Source organism: Mastigoproctus giganteus, chromosome 4, assembly GCF_048544385.1.
Source record: "Mastigoproctus giganteus isolate SK-2022 chromosome 4, ASM4854438v1, whole genome shotgun sequence".
Lineage (NCBI taxonomy): Eukaryota > Metazoa > Arthropoda > Arachnida > Uropygi > Thelyphonidae > Mastigoproctus > Mastigoproctus giganteus.
Window position 1 is genome coordinate 10,113,048 of NC_143578.1, and position 20,831 is coordinate 10,133,878.

The following is a 20,831-nucleotide window of genomic DNA, read 5'->3' on the forward strand; positions in this document are numbered from 1 at the left end:
TTTTCCAAGCTTATTTATGTTTTATTTTGGCGAAGGTAAAGAAAGCCAACACGAGAACGACGAGAAACATTGGATAACTTACGCAGAAAATTAGTTTCCCAATATGGCACTCTAGCACTGCTCGCTCAGTAAACAGACGGTAGGTGTTATCGGTCTGGAGCAAAGTCGAGAACGATATACTGATTCACAGGTAGGCTTTGATTTGATTTGGTAGTTGTTGGCGCATCGGCTTCTGTGGCCATATTGCACCTCCCAAGGTTTTTGCAGTACTTTGATCCAAGCCCGAGGCGGGAATCGAACCCGCGACCTTTGGGTTGCCGGGTAGGTGCTTTACCCACTCGGCTAGCCCGGTCGGCTTCACAGGTAGGCATGGCAAATGATGTGCTGATTGGTGCGTGAACACAACACACGATAACATCGGTTTAGTATCACTTTAGTAGCACTCAGAAGCACTAATGGTAACTGGCCCTAATTGCATATGCCCTAATGAATGCTTTCCATAATGGTGAAAAAAGGTCAGGTTATCTCCACTTGAATCCCATGGTAGCTTGAACCCCTCCCAAAGTGGAGGAGGTAACCTAACCTTTTTTCTTTAGAATCACAGTCATATTTAGAAATACATTCATAAAAAAATAAATTTTTTTATGACTGTATTTTTATTTTCTTGTTCAATGATATGCCCTAATGGTGAAAAAAGGTCAGGTTATCTTGACTTGAAACCCATGGGAGCTCCCGAAATGGAGGGGGTAACCTAACCTTTTTCTTTAGAATCATGGGTGGACTAGCGCATAAATTGTTTATTAATAAAATATTAATTTTTTATTACTGTACTTGTCAATCAACACCTCAATAGCTATTCACTATATATATATATATATATATATATATATATATATATATATATATATATATATATATATATATATATATATAGTGGATATGGCAAATAGTTAACAGTTATAAACGTAAGATAATTTTTTTAACGTAAGATAATTAAAGTAACTTTATTATTTTATTTATTTATTATTTAATTATTTTTTAGATAATTAAAAGTAACTAAATTAAAGTAATTAATTAACGTAAGATAACTTTATACGTATATATATATATATATATATACGTATAAAGAATTTTTATCCTATTATTTCCTAACCTACCATCTAAGGTCAGGTTACGAAATATAACGAAAAATAAAGAAACCTTTTCCTTTTTTCGTAACCAAATCTAAATCAACAATACAGTAAAAACATTCATGAATTCCAAAAATCTGATTTTAATAATGAGAAAAAAACGTAAAAAAGAACATAAAAATGAACAGAATGAAACTTTTATTAATTTAGTTTTCATCAAAAAGTCAGCCAAAGTTTTATTTTCCTTACAAATTTCTTCCATCTTTAAAAGATTCATTGTTGCTATTACCTGTTTACTGTTCATTACAAAACTATTACGCACCGTTCTTTACTCATAAATACATATTATGATGTCAACCAATGACTACACAGTAGCCTGTCGTCTTTCGTGCCCACCACCAATCATTTTATCGTTTGCCATGCCTACCTGTCAATCAATATATCCTTCTCAATTTCGGCTCCAGACCGATAACACCTACCGTCTATTTACCGAGCGAGCAGCACTAGAGTCTGGTGTCAGGAAACTAATTTTCTGCGTAAGTTATCCGACGTTTCTCATCGTTCTGGTGTTGGCTTTCTTTACCTTGGCTATTTTTTTTAGTAAGAATTAATAGCAAGTATTATTGTATAAACATAGGTTTTATAATTTTATCATTAACAAACATCACTGAAATGTCATGAATAAGTAGAGAAAAGAAAGCAAATATAACCAAAAATATATTAACTTACCCCTTTATAGCCAGGAGTTATTTGCCTTTTGATAGTGCTTACTGATATAGTTGTAATGTTACTTGAGCGTAAAAAACCCTAGTTATGCATATTCATTCACAAGAAAAACCCAAAATGTCTACAGGCTATAGGAAACATTAGGTATAGGTGTACACATATCATATGGTTTCTGCTGGTTGCATCACCATTTTATCATATGTTGAAGGCATGATTGCCTTACTCCATAGTTTTTATTAACAGAATAACTTTGTTACTAGTAAATAAATTTTATGAATGTCAAGTACTCGTTAAGCCATCAAGTGGACACTAGAGCGAAATACTGGAGACATGGTGTCCCTCAGACATAAAGGATGTAGAATTTTAAGATGGGGAGTATGTCTACAGAAAGGAGAGACAGGGTGGGGGGAGAATAATTATGCTCTTAGTTAAAAAGCAAATAAAATCAGTGCATCCAGTTGATGTGGATAGCCAATGCACCGGTCAGTTTGGTGTGACATAAGCACTGAAAAAACAAAAATAAGAGGAATGTGTTACAGCTCTAATAACTTTGTGATGAGTATAACAAACAACTGCACAGACAAATAGAATGGGTTAGTAAATCTGAATGACTTATAATGGGGAATTTTAGCTTTCTGGATATTGATTGGAAGTCATGGGTTGGTCACTCACACAGTAGCAAGATTTTGTGGATTTGTTGGATGACTTTCATACACCAGCATGTTAGAGAGACAACAAGAGAAGCAATTCTCTTGATTTGATTATCAGCAGTGACTCTTCATGCATTAAAAATCTGCAGACAAAAGAATACTCAGGCACACTGACCATAGTGTATTGATGTGGGATTTACTTAAAATTTGTAACTACTGTCAAGGGTGCAAGAAAGTGTGCTTCTTTACATCATTTGCCACTATTACCACAAGAGATACTTTAATGGCTTTAAAATTGGAAGTACATATTGTAAAAATAATGGAAAATATAAGTGAAAATGATTTTTGCCACTTTTTTATTTGGTTGTTCTATAAGCAAAGAAAGTTAGTTATTTCAGCATTAAGCAGTTAAATTCTTTGCTTATAAAAAGAATTGAATGCTATGTTAAGAAAATGGAAAAAAAAAAAAAAAAAAAAAAAAAGCCATAAAGTTATTCTGATTCTACTGCATATGCAATGATATTTTTTTCAGTAAATAAATCTACAAGTCTTGTAATTTAGATGAATATAATTTTATTTTTAGCAGTTAAATGTGTGCTGCTCGGATGAGTCACGTTATTTACTCCACACTGTGGATGGTCGTGTTTTGGCGTCAACAACATGAGGCATGAGGCTCTTCATCCATCATGCATGGTATCAAAAGTGCAGGCCGGTGGAGGCCAGTTGTATGGTGTGGGGCATGTTTCAATGGCAGGAACTTGGACTCATGGTGCATGTGGAACAATGTGTCAGTGGTCTCGGCTATCATCAACTGCTTGCTGACTGTGCACACCCTGCTATGTTACACTTTTTCCCGAATGGCGATGCCGTCTTCCAAGATGACAATGCACCGAGCCATCGGGCATTTGTTGTGCAGGAATGGTTTGAGGAACACAGTTCTGACTTCCAGCATATCGATTGGCCTCCGAACTCCCCCGATATCAATCCCATAGAGCACTTGTGGGACTATGAAAAGGCATATCAGGCATCTGGATACACCAATCATCTCTATATCTGCATTCTGACCACATTACACACAGCTTGGTTGGCCATACCTCCCAAACGCTTCCGCAATCTTGTTGACTCAATGCCACGTCGGATAGCTGCTGTACTGAGGGCAAAAGGAGGACCTACGAAGTATTACGTAGGTGGTCATAATTTAGTAATCACTCAGTGTATATAAAAACATAATATTTCTAAAAAAACTCCTTAATTTTTCATATAAATACAATTTAAATAACAGCTGATTGTTATTTGACGGAATGAATGGAAGCAACCAATGAAGATGCACTAAATAAGTAATTTATTAGGTACATTTAATCATTCAAGTAATTTACTGGTCGATCAGTTACAGTGTCATGTATTCAGCAAAAGAGAATGCACCAGCATCTTGACCTAAGTCATGCTCAGTGCCATATTACACTGATATGTCTGTGCTAGACATACCAGCGCAAACATTGCAACTTTGCTGGAGTGGTCACAAACAATAATGTCTTGAGTGTACTAAGAACAACCACTAGTAAACCCAGAAAATGGCAGTCCCATGGACAGAAACAGCTTGTTGATGAAGGAGGTTGACAGAAGATGAAAAGTATCAAGTGGTCTAACAGGATCATAGTCAATCAAAATATAATGCAATACAGCAATGGTGTGGTGTGCAGAGGGGAATAATGAAATAAACAATCAGAATGAACTCACTGAATTCTCTCTGGTCGGCTAAAAACAAGAAGCAATAAATGAGCACAGGAACCAACAACAGACCTGTGAGGAGTTGAAAAAATTTCCTGTTCCAACATATCTTAGTTTCAGGTGTTCCGTGCTGACAGCAAGCAAGGTATGGTGAACAGAAACACAAATCAAATGGATCCATCATGACAGATCCCAACACCACAGGTTGGTGGTGGTGGTGGTGGAGCATGTATGATGGTGAGGGATGTGTTTTCAATACACGTTAGGCTGCCTGGTACTGGTAGATCAAGTGTGAATGCCAATGCCTACTTGAATATCTTTGCTAACCAGGTGCATCCCTTCATGCTCACATTTTATCTTTCTAGTAACAGGTTACTTCTGGAAAGATAATGCACCATTTCACAAGATACAGCGTCTTTGGGAATGATTTCAGGAGCAAGAGAGGTGACTTTACCATATTTCACTGGCTAGCTCAGTCACTGGGTCTCAAATGATTAAGCAAAGTAGGATGTGGTGGAACAAGTTTTCAGCACTAAAACTTTCATCTATGCAACACTTTTGGCATCTCATGAAGTCTATGATGACTTGAAGGTTCTTGTAGTTAAAGGATGTGTTACTTACCATTATGTTGGTGTACCTAATAAACTGGCCACTTAATGTATATCATGAGTTTGATTATGAAATTGTCTAATCATAACAGTGGAAATTTTATTGACACTGGAAAGCACACTGTTTTTGGAAGCTACCACAATGTAACCCATGATGGTATAAAATTTATGAGTGCCACTGCCTGTGGAGGAGATTCCCAAGGTCAGCAACATGCTATAACAGCCAGAGAGAAGGGCAGCTTTGCTTCACTGATCTGTTGGAATATTTCAAAATACAGTGGATTCCGGTTATTTGGGCCACCGGTTAATCGGAGCAGCCGTTTATTTGGGGCAAATCTTAAAAAACAGAAACCAATCGAGAAAATAGCCAGGGTTTACTTCGCTTAATTGGGACAGCATGCCGTTTAATCGGGGCAGGAGACTGCAGCACTGGAGTTTACCCTACGATTGTCTCCAATGGTACCACGTGGTTCGGTCGAAATTCTGGAGGTCACAACCATAAAACAATAAAAACAATTAGAAGTCACCTGTTTATTGGGGTTTTCTGTTAGTGAAATCTATCATAAACGGACAGTAAACTCAATCTTACTGAATTTGCCCGACAGCTGGAATTCTGTGGGTTATTATGGTGAAATGTGTTTACACTTCCATGGAATCTTCAATCATAAAAAAAAAATTAATTTTCAGATCTTTTCTTCATTCCTATTTTTAAAGCTTTGTAACTCGTTACTCCGTTCTCACTTGCACGTTTCGGGTTACTTGCAATTTGTGTGTGCCATGTTCTTTGTTATTGATTGCTTATCTTTTTACTGTTTTAAATTTTAACCCCCCACCCAAAAATGTCAGTGAACAGAAATGTCAACTAGTTCGTATGTATATATTACAGTGAACCCCAGGGGCTCACATCTGGTGAGTATGGGCTTGGCACACCCAGGATCCTTAGCGGATATCATCATTCTTCTCTTTCTTGGTGATTCCCTCTCTCTCTCTCTCTCTCTCTCTCTCTCTCTCTCTCTCTCTCTCTCTCTCTCTCTCTCTCTCTCTCTCAGGGAACTCAGAATTTTTTTTTGGCTGGTGCAGCATAAGCCTTAGGCTTCCTTGCACCATTTGGCTAATAATAATAATAATAATAGTACATATTAATTATTCAGATTATCACGTATATTCTTCCGATTTTCACGTATCATTTAATTTTTTAATTGGTAAGGTAATAAAGGGTAAATTTGTGTTTAATATCTTTACTTTTATAGCCTATGGATAATATTCCTCCTATTTTCTCTAATTAGAATCGCTCTTTAATAGAATTAAAATTTAATTCGTAAAAGTGATCACAATGACCGGCGCTTACTACACATCGTATAGTGAACTGTACTTTACTATGGTGAGTTTGTCGTAACGTGATTTGATTGTACAGTGACCTAATTGTAAAGGGGGGGGGAGTACATTGTATTTTTTAACTATTTATGTGAAACTTCGGATAATTGGTGCAGCCGCTTAATCGGGGCCAATATGCACTAGTCCCGATGTGTCCCAAATAACCGGAATGGACTGTATTTCTACAATATTTAATGATCTGCACATTTTTCTATTAGCAGTTCTGCACAGTATTAGGTTTAAAAATTCTGGTAGGGGCTATGCTGCAACATTGTCAGATTTATGAGATTCTACTTAAGTAGTTTCATCTCCATGTTTTTTGAAGCACAGACAAAGTTAATAAAATATAGTGTTTCTGAAACATGGTATAAGAGGTTTTAAAATAAGCAGTTTAAACATAATGTTTTTAAATAATGGTTTTAAAGTTATTAATTTACAAAATTTAAATTATATTAGTGCAATCTGCATAAAAATAAATTACCTTGTCTCCTCTACTTTGAGCTGCCACTGAAGATAACGTTGTAAATGTTCCAGCTGTTTAATTCTGTTTAATGATTCTTCAAATCTGTCTCTAATGGGTACTGACTTTTGCAGATGAATTTGTATTTCACTTTGTAATTCATCTTGTTGTTTTCTAAGGGTTCTAACATTACTGATTGCCATTTCTGCATCTCTTGTAACACCAGCTACCTCACTTGGAACTGTCTCACAACCAGGCTGAAGCTAATAAAAAAAAAAAAAATTACAGTTAAAAGTGTGCTTTCTCAGCAAAAAGTATAAAATAACACAATCCATTATGTGGTAACCTATTCTCCCCCCCACCAATTATTAAGATGCTATTAATTAATTAGAATGCTTTACTTCAGTCTCATGAAAAAAAAAATTGTCAATTAGTGACAATTTTACCATTATATTGTGATTCAGATATAAATATAAAAGTTACTTTGTTAGCTATTTTAGTTTGAATTTAGCATTAGCAAAGGCACATGATGCAAGAAAGCAAGATTATATAACAACAGCCAGAAAAAAAAAACACAGACACCCTTTGCATTTCACTCATCCGCTTGCTCCAAATTTTTTCTAGTTCTGCCTTGAATCTATTTAAGCTATCCACTTCTACAATGACAGATGGAAGTTTGTTCCAGCAATCAACCACCCACTGGCTAAAGGAAAACTTCCACACATCTATCCTACAACTGACTTTCCTCAATTTGAATTTATGCCCTATCAGGCAATTATTCTGAGCAAGAGAAAGAATCCCATCAGCAATGAGCATGCTCAAACCATTCAAGGCTTTATACACCTCAATCAGATCACCTCGCAGGTGCCTAGTCTCCAGACACTGTGATTTGCAAAATTTAAGCCTTTCTTCATAGGAGCAACGATTTGTACCATTTACTAATCCTGTTGCCCTTCTCTATACTCATTCCAACAGCTCTACATCCTTCTTAAAATGACACCTCCAGACCTGTATACAGTACGCAAGGTGTGGCCTGACCATTCCCTTATACAAGGGGATAATCACCTCCTTATCCCTGCTAGAAAAATTCCTGCATATCATTGACAAGACACTATGAGCTACTCTTTCAGACCATCTGCACTGCTCACAAAACTTAATATCTGCCTGCACAATTACCCCTAGGTTCTTTTCTGTCTCTACCACTGTCAGTGTAATACCACTCAGTTGATACGTTACTTTAGGGGTTGCTGCTTTACATATGCAGTACTTTACATTTGTCAATGTTAAACTTCAGTTGCCACCTCTCAACCCATCTGCTCAACTTTTCTAGATCCTGTTGCAGTAGCATACTCTCATTAGTGTCATTAACAACCCTGCCGACCTTCGTATCGTCGGCAAACTTGGACATTAAGCCTGATATACCTTCATCGATATCATTGATAAATACACAAAACAACAATGGGCCCAGCACCGACCCTGGGGGACTCCACTAATAACATTAGTCCAAGTAGAGCAGTGTCCATTTATTACCACTCTCTGCCATCTCCCACTCAACCATCCCTTTATCCAATGCAGTAACTTGCCCTTAAAGCCATACTACTCCAATTTGTACAGCAGTCTTCCATGTGCAACAGTATCAAAAGCTTTCCTGAAATCCAAGTATATGATATCAAAATTATTCTTTGCATCCAGCTCCTTTGTGACTACATTATAGTATCCAATAAAACTGGTCAGACAAGACTTCCCCTTAACAAACCCATGCTCTGTCTGACTTATAACTGAAGTCTTGTATAGATGATCCTGCAATGCTTCTTTAACCAGTGCCTCCATTAATTTCCTTGGAACAGAAGTTAAACTAACAGGTCTCTAATTACCTGCGTCTCCCCTTGGTCCTCCTTTGTGGATTGGGGTCACATTTGCACTTCTCCAGTCCATGGGTACCTCCCCTGAGTCCAAGGACGCTCTCATAATTATGGCTAAGGGGTTGCTTACTTCCTTTGCTGTCTGCTTTAATCTAACTCGATAGAGTCCATCCACCCCAGGTGCCTTTGTTATGTTTATCTTCAACAATTTCTCCTCCATTTACTCTCAGTGATTACAAGATTATCTAGCTTACTGCCAGAGTTTAATATACCTCTGGCATTCCCCTCCCTGAATAACTCCTCACATGTGAATGTAGATGCAAAATATTCATTTAGTTTATTAGCTACCTGAGCAGGATCATCAACAGTTGAACCATCAATATCAAGGAGACCAATCTAATTCATTCCCTTCCTTCTAGAGTTTACATAAGTAAAAAACTCTCTGCTGCTTTTCTTTGCATCTTTTGCCAAAGATTTCTTGTAATCTGCCTTTGCCTGCCTAACCTCCTTTGTGACTTGGTTACAGACCAGCTTATATCCATCATCGGCTTCTTTGTCACATGTTAATTTATATGTATCCCATGCATTTTTCTTCTCTGCCACATGTCTAATTAGTTCATCTGACATCCATTTAGGCCTAAATCTTGAACAATATTTCTTAGTTGGTATGAAGAGCCTAGTAGCTTCCAAGATTAATTCTTTGAATGTTTCCCATTTTGAATTTGCTGTTGGTAACATCATCAGTTGGTCCACCCTGTATAGAATTTAAATACTGTCTGAGACCACCGTATTCACTTTAATGAAAGCAAAAATCCTTCCCTTTAACTCTGATGGCAGTTACCTCTTTGAGTAAATAATTTGGATCTACATAATTTGGGCAGATGGGCTAAGAAGTGGCAGCTGAAGTGTAACCTTGACAAATGCAAAGTACTGCATATGGGTAGAAGTAACCCCAGAGAAACGTACCAACTGTGTGGTACTACACTTAAGGTGGTAGAAAATGAAAAAGACCTGGGAGTAATTGTGCAGTCAGATATAAAGTTTTCTGAGCAATGCAGACAGGCTGCCAGGGCAGGTCATGGGGTTTTTGTCTACGATATATAGGAATTTTGCTAGCAGGGAAAAGGAGGTGATTGTCCCTATGTATAAGGCAATGGTCAGGCCACGCCCTGAGTACTGCGTACAGGTCTGGAGGCCTCATTTTAGGAAGGATGTAGATTTGCTTGAGTGTGTACAGAGAAGGGCAACAAGATTGGTGAGGGGAATGAAGGGATCCTCTTACCAAGAGAGGCTTAAGTTCTGCAAATTGCAGTGGCTGGAGACTAGGCACCTTCGCAGTGATCTGATTGAGGTGTATAAGGCCTTGAATGGGTTGAGCACGCTGAATTCTGATGGGATCCTTCTACTTGTTCAAATTACGAACCTAATGGGGCATAAATTCAAATTAAGAAAAGACAGATGTGCAGAAATTTGCCTTTAGCCAGTGGGTGGTTAATTACTGGAACAAACTTCCATCTGTCGTTGTGGAAGTTGATAGGTTAAATAAATTTAAGGAGGAACTGGACAGGCAATTTGGAGGGAATAGTGTGATTTTTTTTTTTTTTTTTTTTTTGGCTGATGCTGCATAAGCTCATACACTTGCTTTCTTGCATCACATGCCACTACTACTACTAGTAGCAGAATACCATGGAAAAACAGAAAAACCATATATCTGCTCCAATTTCACCAGTTTTGGAGTAGAACACCACTAATGCAACCTTCTTGAAGCTCAGATGGAGTCAAACACCACAAATAACATCAACAGAAACAGAGGGGGATAATTATAGTTGCCCCCTTCCCTGGTTTTTACTCTTCAGGAACATTACAAATGGAATACACTTCTCCAGGGCTGTTCTGTTTGTAAGTTTCTTTGGTATTTTGTGCCAAGGAAACTAAGGCCATGTGCATCTGTTTACTGTATCTATAAGCTGTGTGCATTCTGTGGTTGGTTTACCTGTTTCTTTAAATGAAAACAGTTTTCTGGAGAGAAAACGTGAACAACCCCTTCATCTGAAACCAATTAGCATGGTCAGAGTATAAAAAAAGACCATAAAAAGACTACATAAATGATAACTAACACTATTCAACTTGACTGGCTGATACCAAAAGACAAATTGTACTATATTTATGGAAAAATATCGAGAATTATCAAATAAACATCTTTTAACTATTATCTAACATCTAACAGAAGACACTTTAAATTTTATTTTTTTATCCTTCCATCACTCATGTCCTCTATCTTGATGGAAATCAAATTCAGGCCTTTTCCACAAAATATGAAGTGACTGATCAAAATCACTGTGCTAGCTAAAAGATACAGGGATAACAAGATCAGAGCAGCATCAGTAAAATAGGTTACAGTGATTTTTCATTCTGCAGCCTAAATCCAGTACATGCCTTCCTAGAAATGGTACTAATAGAGTTTTCAGAATGCGAAATACCAAATACGGAGGATGCGGAAAGGTCAGGGAATGGCCACCGCATATCCTTGAAGCAATATGGCCTTAGCTGCTAATGCTCCTAAAAACCAAATAACAAACAAACAAACAACAACAGAATGCTAAATGACATCCATATCCAACCAGTGATACAGTTACCACAGTACATCTTTCTTTATTTCTTAATAGTAAATATAATATTAATAAATTTTATGCAACCTAGGGTGGCTGGCGCCTCCGTAGCCAGGTGGGCAGGAGCAGCAGTGCATAGTACACGCTTCTTGATTAGACCGGGGTTCGAGCCCGTGACCACCAAATACGGAGGATGCGGGAAGGGTCAGGGAATGACCACTGCATATCCCCGGAGCAATATGGCCTTAGTTGCTAATGCTCCTAAAAACCAAATAACAACAAAACAAGCAACCTAGGGTATAATGTAATATCCCAGTAAATAACAGGGAGGGATGGATGGATGAGAGAGAGAGAATCACCAACAAACCTTTTCCCTTTTGATCAATGGCTCTAAATTTAAGATTTAATTCTTAAAGAGCTCTAACCTACTGTTTAATCTTTGAGTGGCATAAAGTGCCATTTTAGTGATCTCCAACCAACCCAATATTTGAAACTTCACAATTCTGTCTAAGAGAAGAATTTATAGTTATAAATATGGTACCCACTGGCTAGCACTTCCTCCAGTGGATGCATAGTGTGAAAGTCAGGTGCCACCTATGGTTTCCCAAAATCTGTGCCATATGTACGCTGCAAAGAAATACAGTACTACTATAAATGCCAGAAAAGTGTTCTATGTTGAATGTGTAGTATTGTGTTGATTTCTGTTCTGTTCTGGCATTTGGCCACAGGGCCCACTGATGGGACCCCACATTGCCTGCACACACCACTAGGAGGTAGCCAGGTTGAGTATGAGATTGTTTTTTTTTTTTTTTTCTTTTGTTCTGTTGTTAGAGAAGTAAGAGCTATAGAACAGAGGCCTTCAAGGTTGGTCATGGTACATATGTAATTGTGGGCCACCTCCTTGTAGTGGAGATGGGCACTGGGAAGGCTTACCAGGTGATTGGCTTCCTGGTGACAAAGTGGCTAGAAACAACTAAACAATATAACATGTGCACACGCACACACAAGTAAAAACAACATTACACATTTCTGGCCTTTTACTGAGTTCTGTATTCATCATAGCATATCAAGGCAGAGTTGAACAGGCATTCTGGTACTGCTCTACAATAAGATACTATACATGTTTATATCTCATATATAATTATAAATATACTGAAAATAATATTGAAATAGCAGCCAAAGAAACAATAAAAGAGACAACTAAACTGATGGCACACATCTAAATAAATACCTTCTCTTCTAAAGCCTGTTTCTTGCATAGAAGTGTTTCATAAAGTTTTTTAATTTCCTTCATCTTAGAAATATCACTACCAAATTGAGAATTCAACATAGCAATTGCAGATTCAACTGATCCTCTTTCATAATTTTCCCCCATATTGATGAATTTGGTACAATGGACCTGTCAATAAACATAAAAAAAAGAAAAAAAAGAAATTTCAAAACTTCAATCATCAGGAATATATATACATAATACCAAAATTAAAAATGTAGTGATATGCCAAGAGGCCATATAATTACGCAATGTTTTTCAACCTTTTTTTGGTTGGGAAACACTGATCCTGCAAAACAAAAGGTTCCATAACATGTTGCAACATTTTATGAAACTACTTACACTTGGTCGTTGACTTACGACCTATGCGACTTACGACCGGCCGCACTTACAACCACAAAAAAAAAATAATAATAAAGGAAGTCACTACTGAGGACACCCATAACCCAGGTGAGGAGGCACATCGATGACGGGAGGCCTGAGGACAGCACCAGGCACATACACTCGGTCGCTCTCTCTCACATACACCCAGTCGCTTTCAAGCATCTGTTGCGTGTGGTGTATTAATTAAAATTCTACTGAAATACGCATAAAATGTTTAGTAAAAGGAAAATGCCTTCATCTACATATACGCCAGCTAAGAAGTCAAGAAAAACTATTGATTTACAGTGTAAAATGAAAATTATCCAGCAGTATGAAGGCGAAAAGAAAGTGAATACGATAGCACGTGACTTGAAGTTATCACATTCCACGGTATCGACGATACTTAAGGACAAAGAAAGAATTCGGGACGCTGTGAAAGGTTCTACTGATCCTCTTTCATAATTTTCCCCCATATTGATGAATTTGGTACAATGGACCTGTCAATAAACATAAAAAAAAGAAAAAAAAGAAATTTCAAAACTTCAATCATCAGGAATATATATACATAATACCAAAATTAAAAATGTAGTGATATGCCAAGAGGCCATATAATTACGCAATGTTTTTCAACCTTTTTTTGGTTGAAATGACCCTGACGATGCACAACCCAGCACAAGCAAAGATTAAAAATTGATTTACAGTACATTATGTACAGTATTATTTTTCACATTATGCACAATATAATTATATGTAGTTTTGTTTTTTTATAAACAGTATGAATAATAAACCAATTAAAATGTAGAGAACATTTGAATCTAACCTCAGAGAGAGAGATAGCCTAGGCGTAGAAACGAAGGTATGTACAGTATCGCTAAATAAAAGATGAAAACATTACTGTATTTAAAATGAAAAATAAAAGATGATAAAAAGTTAAAAGATTATAAAAATAAATTATAAAGATGATAAAAAGATTAGAAAGGTTAAAAAATACTGTTAATAAATATATGGCCGACATACGACCAGATCGACTTACGACCTGTCAGTCAGAACAGAAGTCGGTCATAAGTCGACGACCAACTGTATTTTCTTCTTTTTTTTAAACACAAATAAATGTTAAATGTACAAAGGTACGTGATATGGCCATCGGCTGTTGTAGTCAATTCGTGCAGTGCGACTTGGAAAAGGAGGTGCAAAACGTCACCGTAAAGTATTGCGAGATAATATTCAAGGTATCACCAAACCAGCTATTCGTCGCCTTGCTCGCCGTGGTGGAGTCAAGCGTATATCCGGTTTGATTTATGAAGAAACACGTGGGATACTCAAGGTTTTCTTGGAAACCTTGAGTACCCCACAAAACAATAAAAGAGACAACTGTAGAAGGCTCTAGTAGAAGGCTGTATTATTATTATTATTGTTGCTCTTATGCATTAGGGCATAAAGCCTCAAGCTGCGAAAGAGATTAGACTATGTGCAATTGCATCATTTAGATTAGCAAATTTGCAATAGCAGCATCGTTTAAGTTACATCTCATACTGTGAATACCTTTACGAGTTGCCATGACATTGCACTACTTCGAATAAGTAACACTTCACCCGAAGGAGAAGACTGTTGTTACTTATTCTCAGTGGATACCACCACCCAGATGGCACTGTTTCAGGGCTATTTGGCCCTTCTTCGGTGGGTGGGTAGGTACCCAAGTGATGTAATGATGGGTACGTACCCACCCACCGAAGAAGGGCCAAATAGCCCTGAAACAGTGCCGTCTGGGTGGTGGTATCCACTGAGAATAAGTAACAACAGTCTTCTCCTTCGGGTGAAGCGTTATTTATTCGAAGTAGTGCAATGTCATGGCAACTCGTCATGAAGGTATTCACAATATGAGATGTAACTTAAACGATGCCGCTATTGCAAATTTGCTAATCTATATTTAGCTGTGTATAAATGATGCAATTGCACTAAAATACACAGTCTGTTGCTCTTATATTATTTCTCCCTGATTGGGTATTCCACTCTGTGACAGATATTGCTACCAAGTACACAGGGTGGTTGTAATGTTTGGTTGTTATTATTATTATTATTAGCCAAATGGTGCAAGAAAGCCTGAGGCTTATGCTGAAAACCAAATAAAAAAAAAAAAATCTGAATTACCCTGTGTGTGTGTGTGTGTGTGTGTGTGTGTGTGTGTGTGTGTGAGAGAGAGAGAGAGAGAGAGAGAACATGAGTCAGAAATAGAAGGGAATCACCAAGAAAGATGATATCCAGCTCAGGACACTGGAGGCGCCTCCATAGCCAGGTGGGCAGGAGCAGCAGTGTGTAGCACACGTTTTAATTAGACCAGGGTTCGAGCCTGTGACCACCAAATATGGAGGATGTGGAAAGGTCAGGGAATGACCACTGCGTATCCCCGGAGCAATATGGCCTTAGTTGCTAATGCTAGTAAAAACCAAACAACAACAACATCAGGACCCTGGGTGTGCCAAGCCCATGCCCACCACATGTAAGCTCCTGGGGTTATTCACGTTTATTCACAAATGAGGAATTCTATAAGGAAGGGGAGAACAGAAGTCAACTAAACTCTAACAGGCAGCTAAATGATTTTGTAATAACGGACAGCAAAGTGGAGGAGGGATTGTTGAAGTTAAACATAAAGGCACCTGGAGCAAATGGAATCTATCCAGTTATATTGAAGGAGGTAGCGAGGGAAGTAAGGTAAGCAAACCCTTAGCCATAATTATGAGAGTATCCTTAGATTCAGGGGAGGTCCCCATGAACAGTAAAGAGTTCTTTACTTATGTAAACTCTTGAAGGAAGGGGTTGAATCAGATTGGTCCACTTGATATTCATGGTTCAACTGTTGATAATCCTGCTCAGGTGGCTAACAAACAATGAGTATTTTGCATCTAATTTACATCAGGAGTTATTCAGGGAGGGGAATGCCAGAGGTGTATTAAACTCTGGCAGTGAGCTAAATGATTTTGTAATAACTGAGAGCAAAGTGGAGCAGAAACTGTTGAAGATAAACATAAGAAAGGCACCTGGGGGTGGATGGGATATATCCAGTTATATTAAAGGAGGCAGCAAAAGAAGTAAACAACAGTATACCTTGGGGATAATTGTGCCCCCAGGCATACTGATATACGTGGGGCACTCAACCACCCCTATACTCTGGCTCACTGCCAGAGTTTAATACACCTCTGGCATTCCCCTCCCTGAAGTAATTACCCCCAGGTCTGTTGCATTCTACACTATGCTGGGCATAGTTCCACGCAGTTGATACATTACTCCAGGGTTACTGCTACCCACATGCAGTACTTTACATTTGTCAATGTTAACTTCAGTTGCCACTGCTCAGCCCATCTGCTTAATTCTCTAGATGCTGTTGCAATAGCGTACTGTCATTAGTATCATTAATACTGGTATACCTTCATCAATATCACTAATAAATACAGAAAACAACAATGGGCCCAACCCTGAACCCTGGGGAACTCCACTAATAACATTAGTCCACGAAGAGCAGTGTCCATTGATTACCACTCAACCACCCAATCTCCATAGCAGCAGATTGTATGCATCCTTGTCGATATTCACCACTATAATGTCTATTCCTACAAGGGCTTAATAGCAAAGCATCAAAATAGATCTAACTATCAAATGCCAAATTATTTCTAATCTTGAATTTAACTTTAAATTTCTATCCTACATAAATTTACAGAATTCCACTGAGATCTCGTAGGCACAAAGAGTTCTGATACATCCTGATTAAAAAACACTGCAATAAAGAGTATGGTGGGCTTAGCAGTCAAAGGAAAATTAATTAATGATTAGAGAAATTATTAGCGGGGATAAATAAATTATGTGGGTAGTTTTTTTTGACTGATGCTGTACAAGCTTACTTCCAGGCATCATATGCTATTACCACTAATAATATGTGGGCTACAGAGCTTGGTAATCAGATATATTAGAGGGGATTTGAGTGAAGTCTTAAAGGCCTAAGAGGGGAGAGTAAAATGAATGAAATTAAATACGGAGGATGTGGAAAGCACAACTATAGTGCTCCGGGGATATGCGATAGTCATTCCCTGACCACCGCATATCCCCGGAGCACTACGGTTGTTGCTGTTATTTGGTTTTTAGGAACATTAGCAACTAAAGCCATATTGCTCTGAGGATATGCGGTGGTCATTCCCTGACCTTTCCACATCCTCCGTATTTGGTGATCACGGGCTCGAACCCCGGTCTAATCAAGAAGCGTGTGCTACGCACTGCTGCTCCTGGCTACGGAGGCACCACTAAACTATGGACCATAGAGTTAAGTTACGTGTGAAGAGGTACAGACGGGGTTGTTGAACTTTTTTTTTTTTATCCAGTGAGTTGTTAGCTACTGGAATTAGTTGCCCCCACGGGCAGTTGAGGCTGACAACTTGGAGAAATTCAAAGATCAGCTGGATCAGAACCTATGCAGTAACAGACAGAGCATCCTTAGACTACATGAATGATAACTAACACTATTCAACTTGACTGGCTCATACCAAAAGACGAACTGTACTGAATATTTATGGAAAAATATCAAGAATTATCAAATAAACATCTTTTAACTATTACCTAGCATCTAACAGAAGACATTTAAAATTTTCTTTTTTTTTATCCTTCCATCACTCATGCCCTCGATTTAACAAACACACTTACACGGTGTCTGTGAAACATTCCTTTTTGTTTTAATTATAAAATATTTATTTTTAGATTTTTTATTGTATTAAAAATAGTGATATATTAATTGTGATCTGCTAAAATCAATTAAAAAATATCAAACAAAATTGAGTGAAACCAATAATAATAAAAAGAAAAAGTTCTTATCATATTCAAGGTCAATACCCCCAAGATAATGAACATGAATATGATAAAAATTAAACATGAATGCTCATGTTACCTCGACAAACACAACACGAACATCTGCATTTTTGTCAGCTGTTCACATTCAGTCAGCGAAACCAAAGCTCTACAGCCAGATTAGATACCTGTTGTTAGTGTCTAACAGACACTATGTAGAAATTGGAGTTGCCTAGAACAAAGGTAGACACCTCTGCTCACCTGGTGTCTGTTAAACATCAAAAATTTATTGTCCTGTAATTCATAGCATTTGTAATGAAAGCATAAAATACTGAAAACAGAAAATAACCAGTAAAATACTGCTGAGAAAAGATACATGGGAGAATTTTCTTTCATTTATAAATTAAAAAAAAACAAAAAAACTATCATTTAAAAAAGTGGTATGCCATCTGTCAGATGCCATAATAGCAACAGAAGGTGAAATTTGGAAATAAAATTATATTCTCTCATATACCTTTTCTCACCAATTTTTGAAAACAATTACGCAGTAATTTCTGTTTTCATTTTGATTTACTAGAATTAAGAGGGCAGGCAAGGAAATGCAGCTCTCTTTTTTGGAATTAGATGGAGAGAACAAATTCTCCCCCCCCCGGTGCAACCATAATTTTTCCACGTGCACCCTTCACAGTGGATGTATGAATTAGAGATAATATATATATGTATATATATAGATAATATTGGTTCTTTGTATCTGTTATGTTTATTTTTTTCTGAAAACATGGAAGGAGAGGGGTTGCCAGATGAAAATCAAGAAAAAAAAATTTGAATTGGGATAAATTATAAATAATAATTAATAGAAAATACATTCAACAGAAAAGCTAAAAATTATTTTTTATATAATTGATGCTATATTAGTGGTTGTGTTCCAGTTAGGGGTGCAATTCATGGAGAATTAAACAAAAGAGAAGTGATTTTAAGCATACATGTCAGGCATTATATTCTTACAGACTCTTGTAAAGAAAGCCAGTACATTCCATGCTAGAAAGGCCTATAATACACTGCCACACTCATTTTCCTTTTCCCAGTGTTTATTTCACACCAAACAGACAGACTCAACACTGCACTGTCCACCCATGTCAACTGGATGCACTTCCTTAGATTTTGTGTTTTTTTACTAACAGCATAACTGCTCCTCCCTTCCTACCCTGTCTATCCTTTCTGTACACACTGTACTCCCCAAATTCCAATTCTGCACTGCTTATACAGGGTGATTCACTACCAGTGTGACAAACTTGCAGGAGGTGTAGGGGGCACAAAGACGAATCGGAATCACATAGCATTGCAGGGTCCGAAATGCCTTCGTCATGCGGTAGAGGACGTTGAACGGGAGGTCGCTTGAACAGCGATCCCGCTGGAAGTCAGCATTTGCGAACCGGTTCCCGAGGCAGTAGGATGGACGAGTATTCAAATGTTGAACTGGCCAACATGCACCTCACGTATGGAGCTGCGGACTGTAATGGGCGCACCGCTCTGCGCTTGTACCAGGAACGTTTCCCGCAAAGGCGTGCTCCTCATCATATGATTTTTGAATGTGTGCACAGAAGGTTACGTGAGACTGGTTGTTTCACGAGAGGTACCATGAATCGAGAGCGAACGACGAGGACGCCAGACAATGAGGAGAATGTCCTATGTCTTGCAGAAGGCAATCTTTAGTTTGAGAGTATTTCTCCATTACTCGAGCGATAGGCCAACGATTGGGTAATTCCCAATCCACTGTATGGAGGATACTGTCAACAAACCATATGAGTTCTTACCATGTGCAATGCGTCCAATCATTGGAGCCTGTGGATTATCCACTCCGGAGGACTTTTGCTACTTGGTTTCTTCAACAGAAATGGTTCGCAAATGCTGACTTCCAGCGGGATCGCTGTTCACGCGACCTCCAGTTCAACATCCTCTACCGCATGACGAAGGCATTTCGGACCTTGCAATGCTATGTGATTCCGATTCGTCTTTGTGCCCCCTACACCTCCTGCAAGTTTGTCGAAGTGGTAGTGAATCACCCTGTATCTATGTGACTCCATGCCTCTCATATATCTGCCTTTGATGCCTTGGTCAGCACCTCAAATTCATCAAATTTATTTACTATACTTCTAGCATTGGCATATATACAAGTATACATGCACCTGTGCTTACTTTTAGTTACCTTAACACAGCCCATGTATTTACTTGTTCCATGATGACTCCCAGCAGCTCTTGAAATCCCCAGAAACTTGCTCTCTAGGCTGCTGCTCATTAAAATAGAAGCAGTGCAAGAATCACTTTAGCCTCTGCCTGCAGCTACTGTTAATCTTTTAGTCTGTGAATCCCCCCAAGCTAGCAGTTTTCTGACCCACCTAAAACTGCTTTGATAGCATCAGAAAATATACTCTTGCACCCTTTCTATTTAAATGTATACCATCCCTATAGAAGCAAGCATAGACCACACTAAAAAAAAAAAATTCTACCCCTTGAGCCTTGCACAATCTCTCCAGGACCGAACTGATTGACAAGGCTCTCATTATATACTCCCTCCTATCGTGTCTGGGCAGAATTGCAGACACTTTCAAATTTAAACCTAACTCGCAACTTTCTTTCAGCACTTACCTGGACTTGTTAAGTGAATCTGCAGATTTTTTAATCTTAAGGTCATTAGTGCCAATGTGTACAACAATATCGCCTTTTGGGCCCTTAAAAGATGATATCTGCCCTACAACATCATCAACTTTCGCCCCTGGCAGATATTCTAGAAACTCTACATCATTCTTTTCTTCACTAATCTGGTTGTTGCTCTTCTCTACACCAGTTACAAGAGACCCACTTTTTTTAGCATTAGTAGAGGCATATGACGCAATTATGCAGCATCAGCCAAAAAAAAACTTCCATTTCACCCCTCCATTCATTCGAAATACCTGTCCAGCTGAGCCTTAAATTTTTTTAGGCTATCAACTTCCACAACAAGGGATGGAAGTCTGTTCCACCAACCAACTACCCGCTGGTTAAAGGCAAATTTCCGCACATCTATCCTACATCTGTCTTTCCTCAATTTGAATTTATGCCCTCTCAGGTGATTATTCTGAGCAAGAGGAAGAATCCCATCAGCATTGAGCATGCTCAAACCATTCAAGGCTTTATACACCTCTATCAGAGATCACCTCGGCGGTGCCTAGTCTCCAGACACTGTA

General features: G+C 38.1%; 1 protein-coding gene across 1 annotated transcript in view; it reads right to left on the bottom strand.

The window, feature by feature from the left end:
* Rint1 (RAD50 interactor 1) overlaps nt 1–12,540 on the bottom strand; it is a 95,661-nt gene extending 83,121 nt beyond the window's left edge. The window contains exons 1-2 of the mRNA XM_090371342.1: nt 12,379–12,540; nt 6,698–6,939 (exon numbers count right to left, since the gene is read on the bottom strand). Coding sequence (XP_090227468.1) covers nt 6,698–6,939; nt 12,379–12,522 — 386 coding nt within the window. The 5' untranslated portion in view covers nt 12,523–12,540. The remainder of the gene's footprint in view (nt 1–6,697; nt 6,940–12,378) is intronic.
* Nucleotides 12,541–20,831: the final 8,291 nt, after the last annotated feature.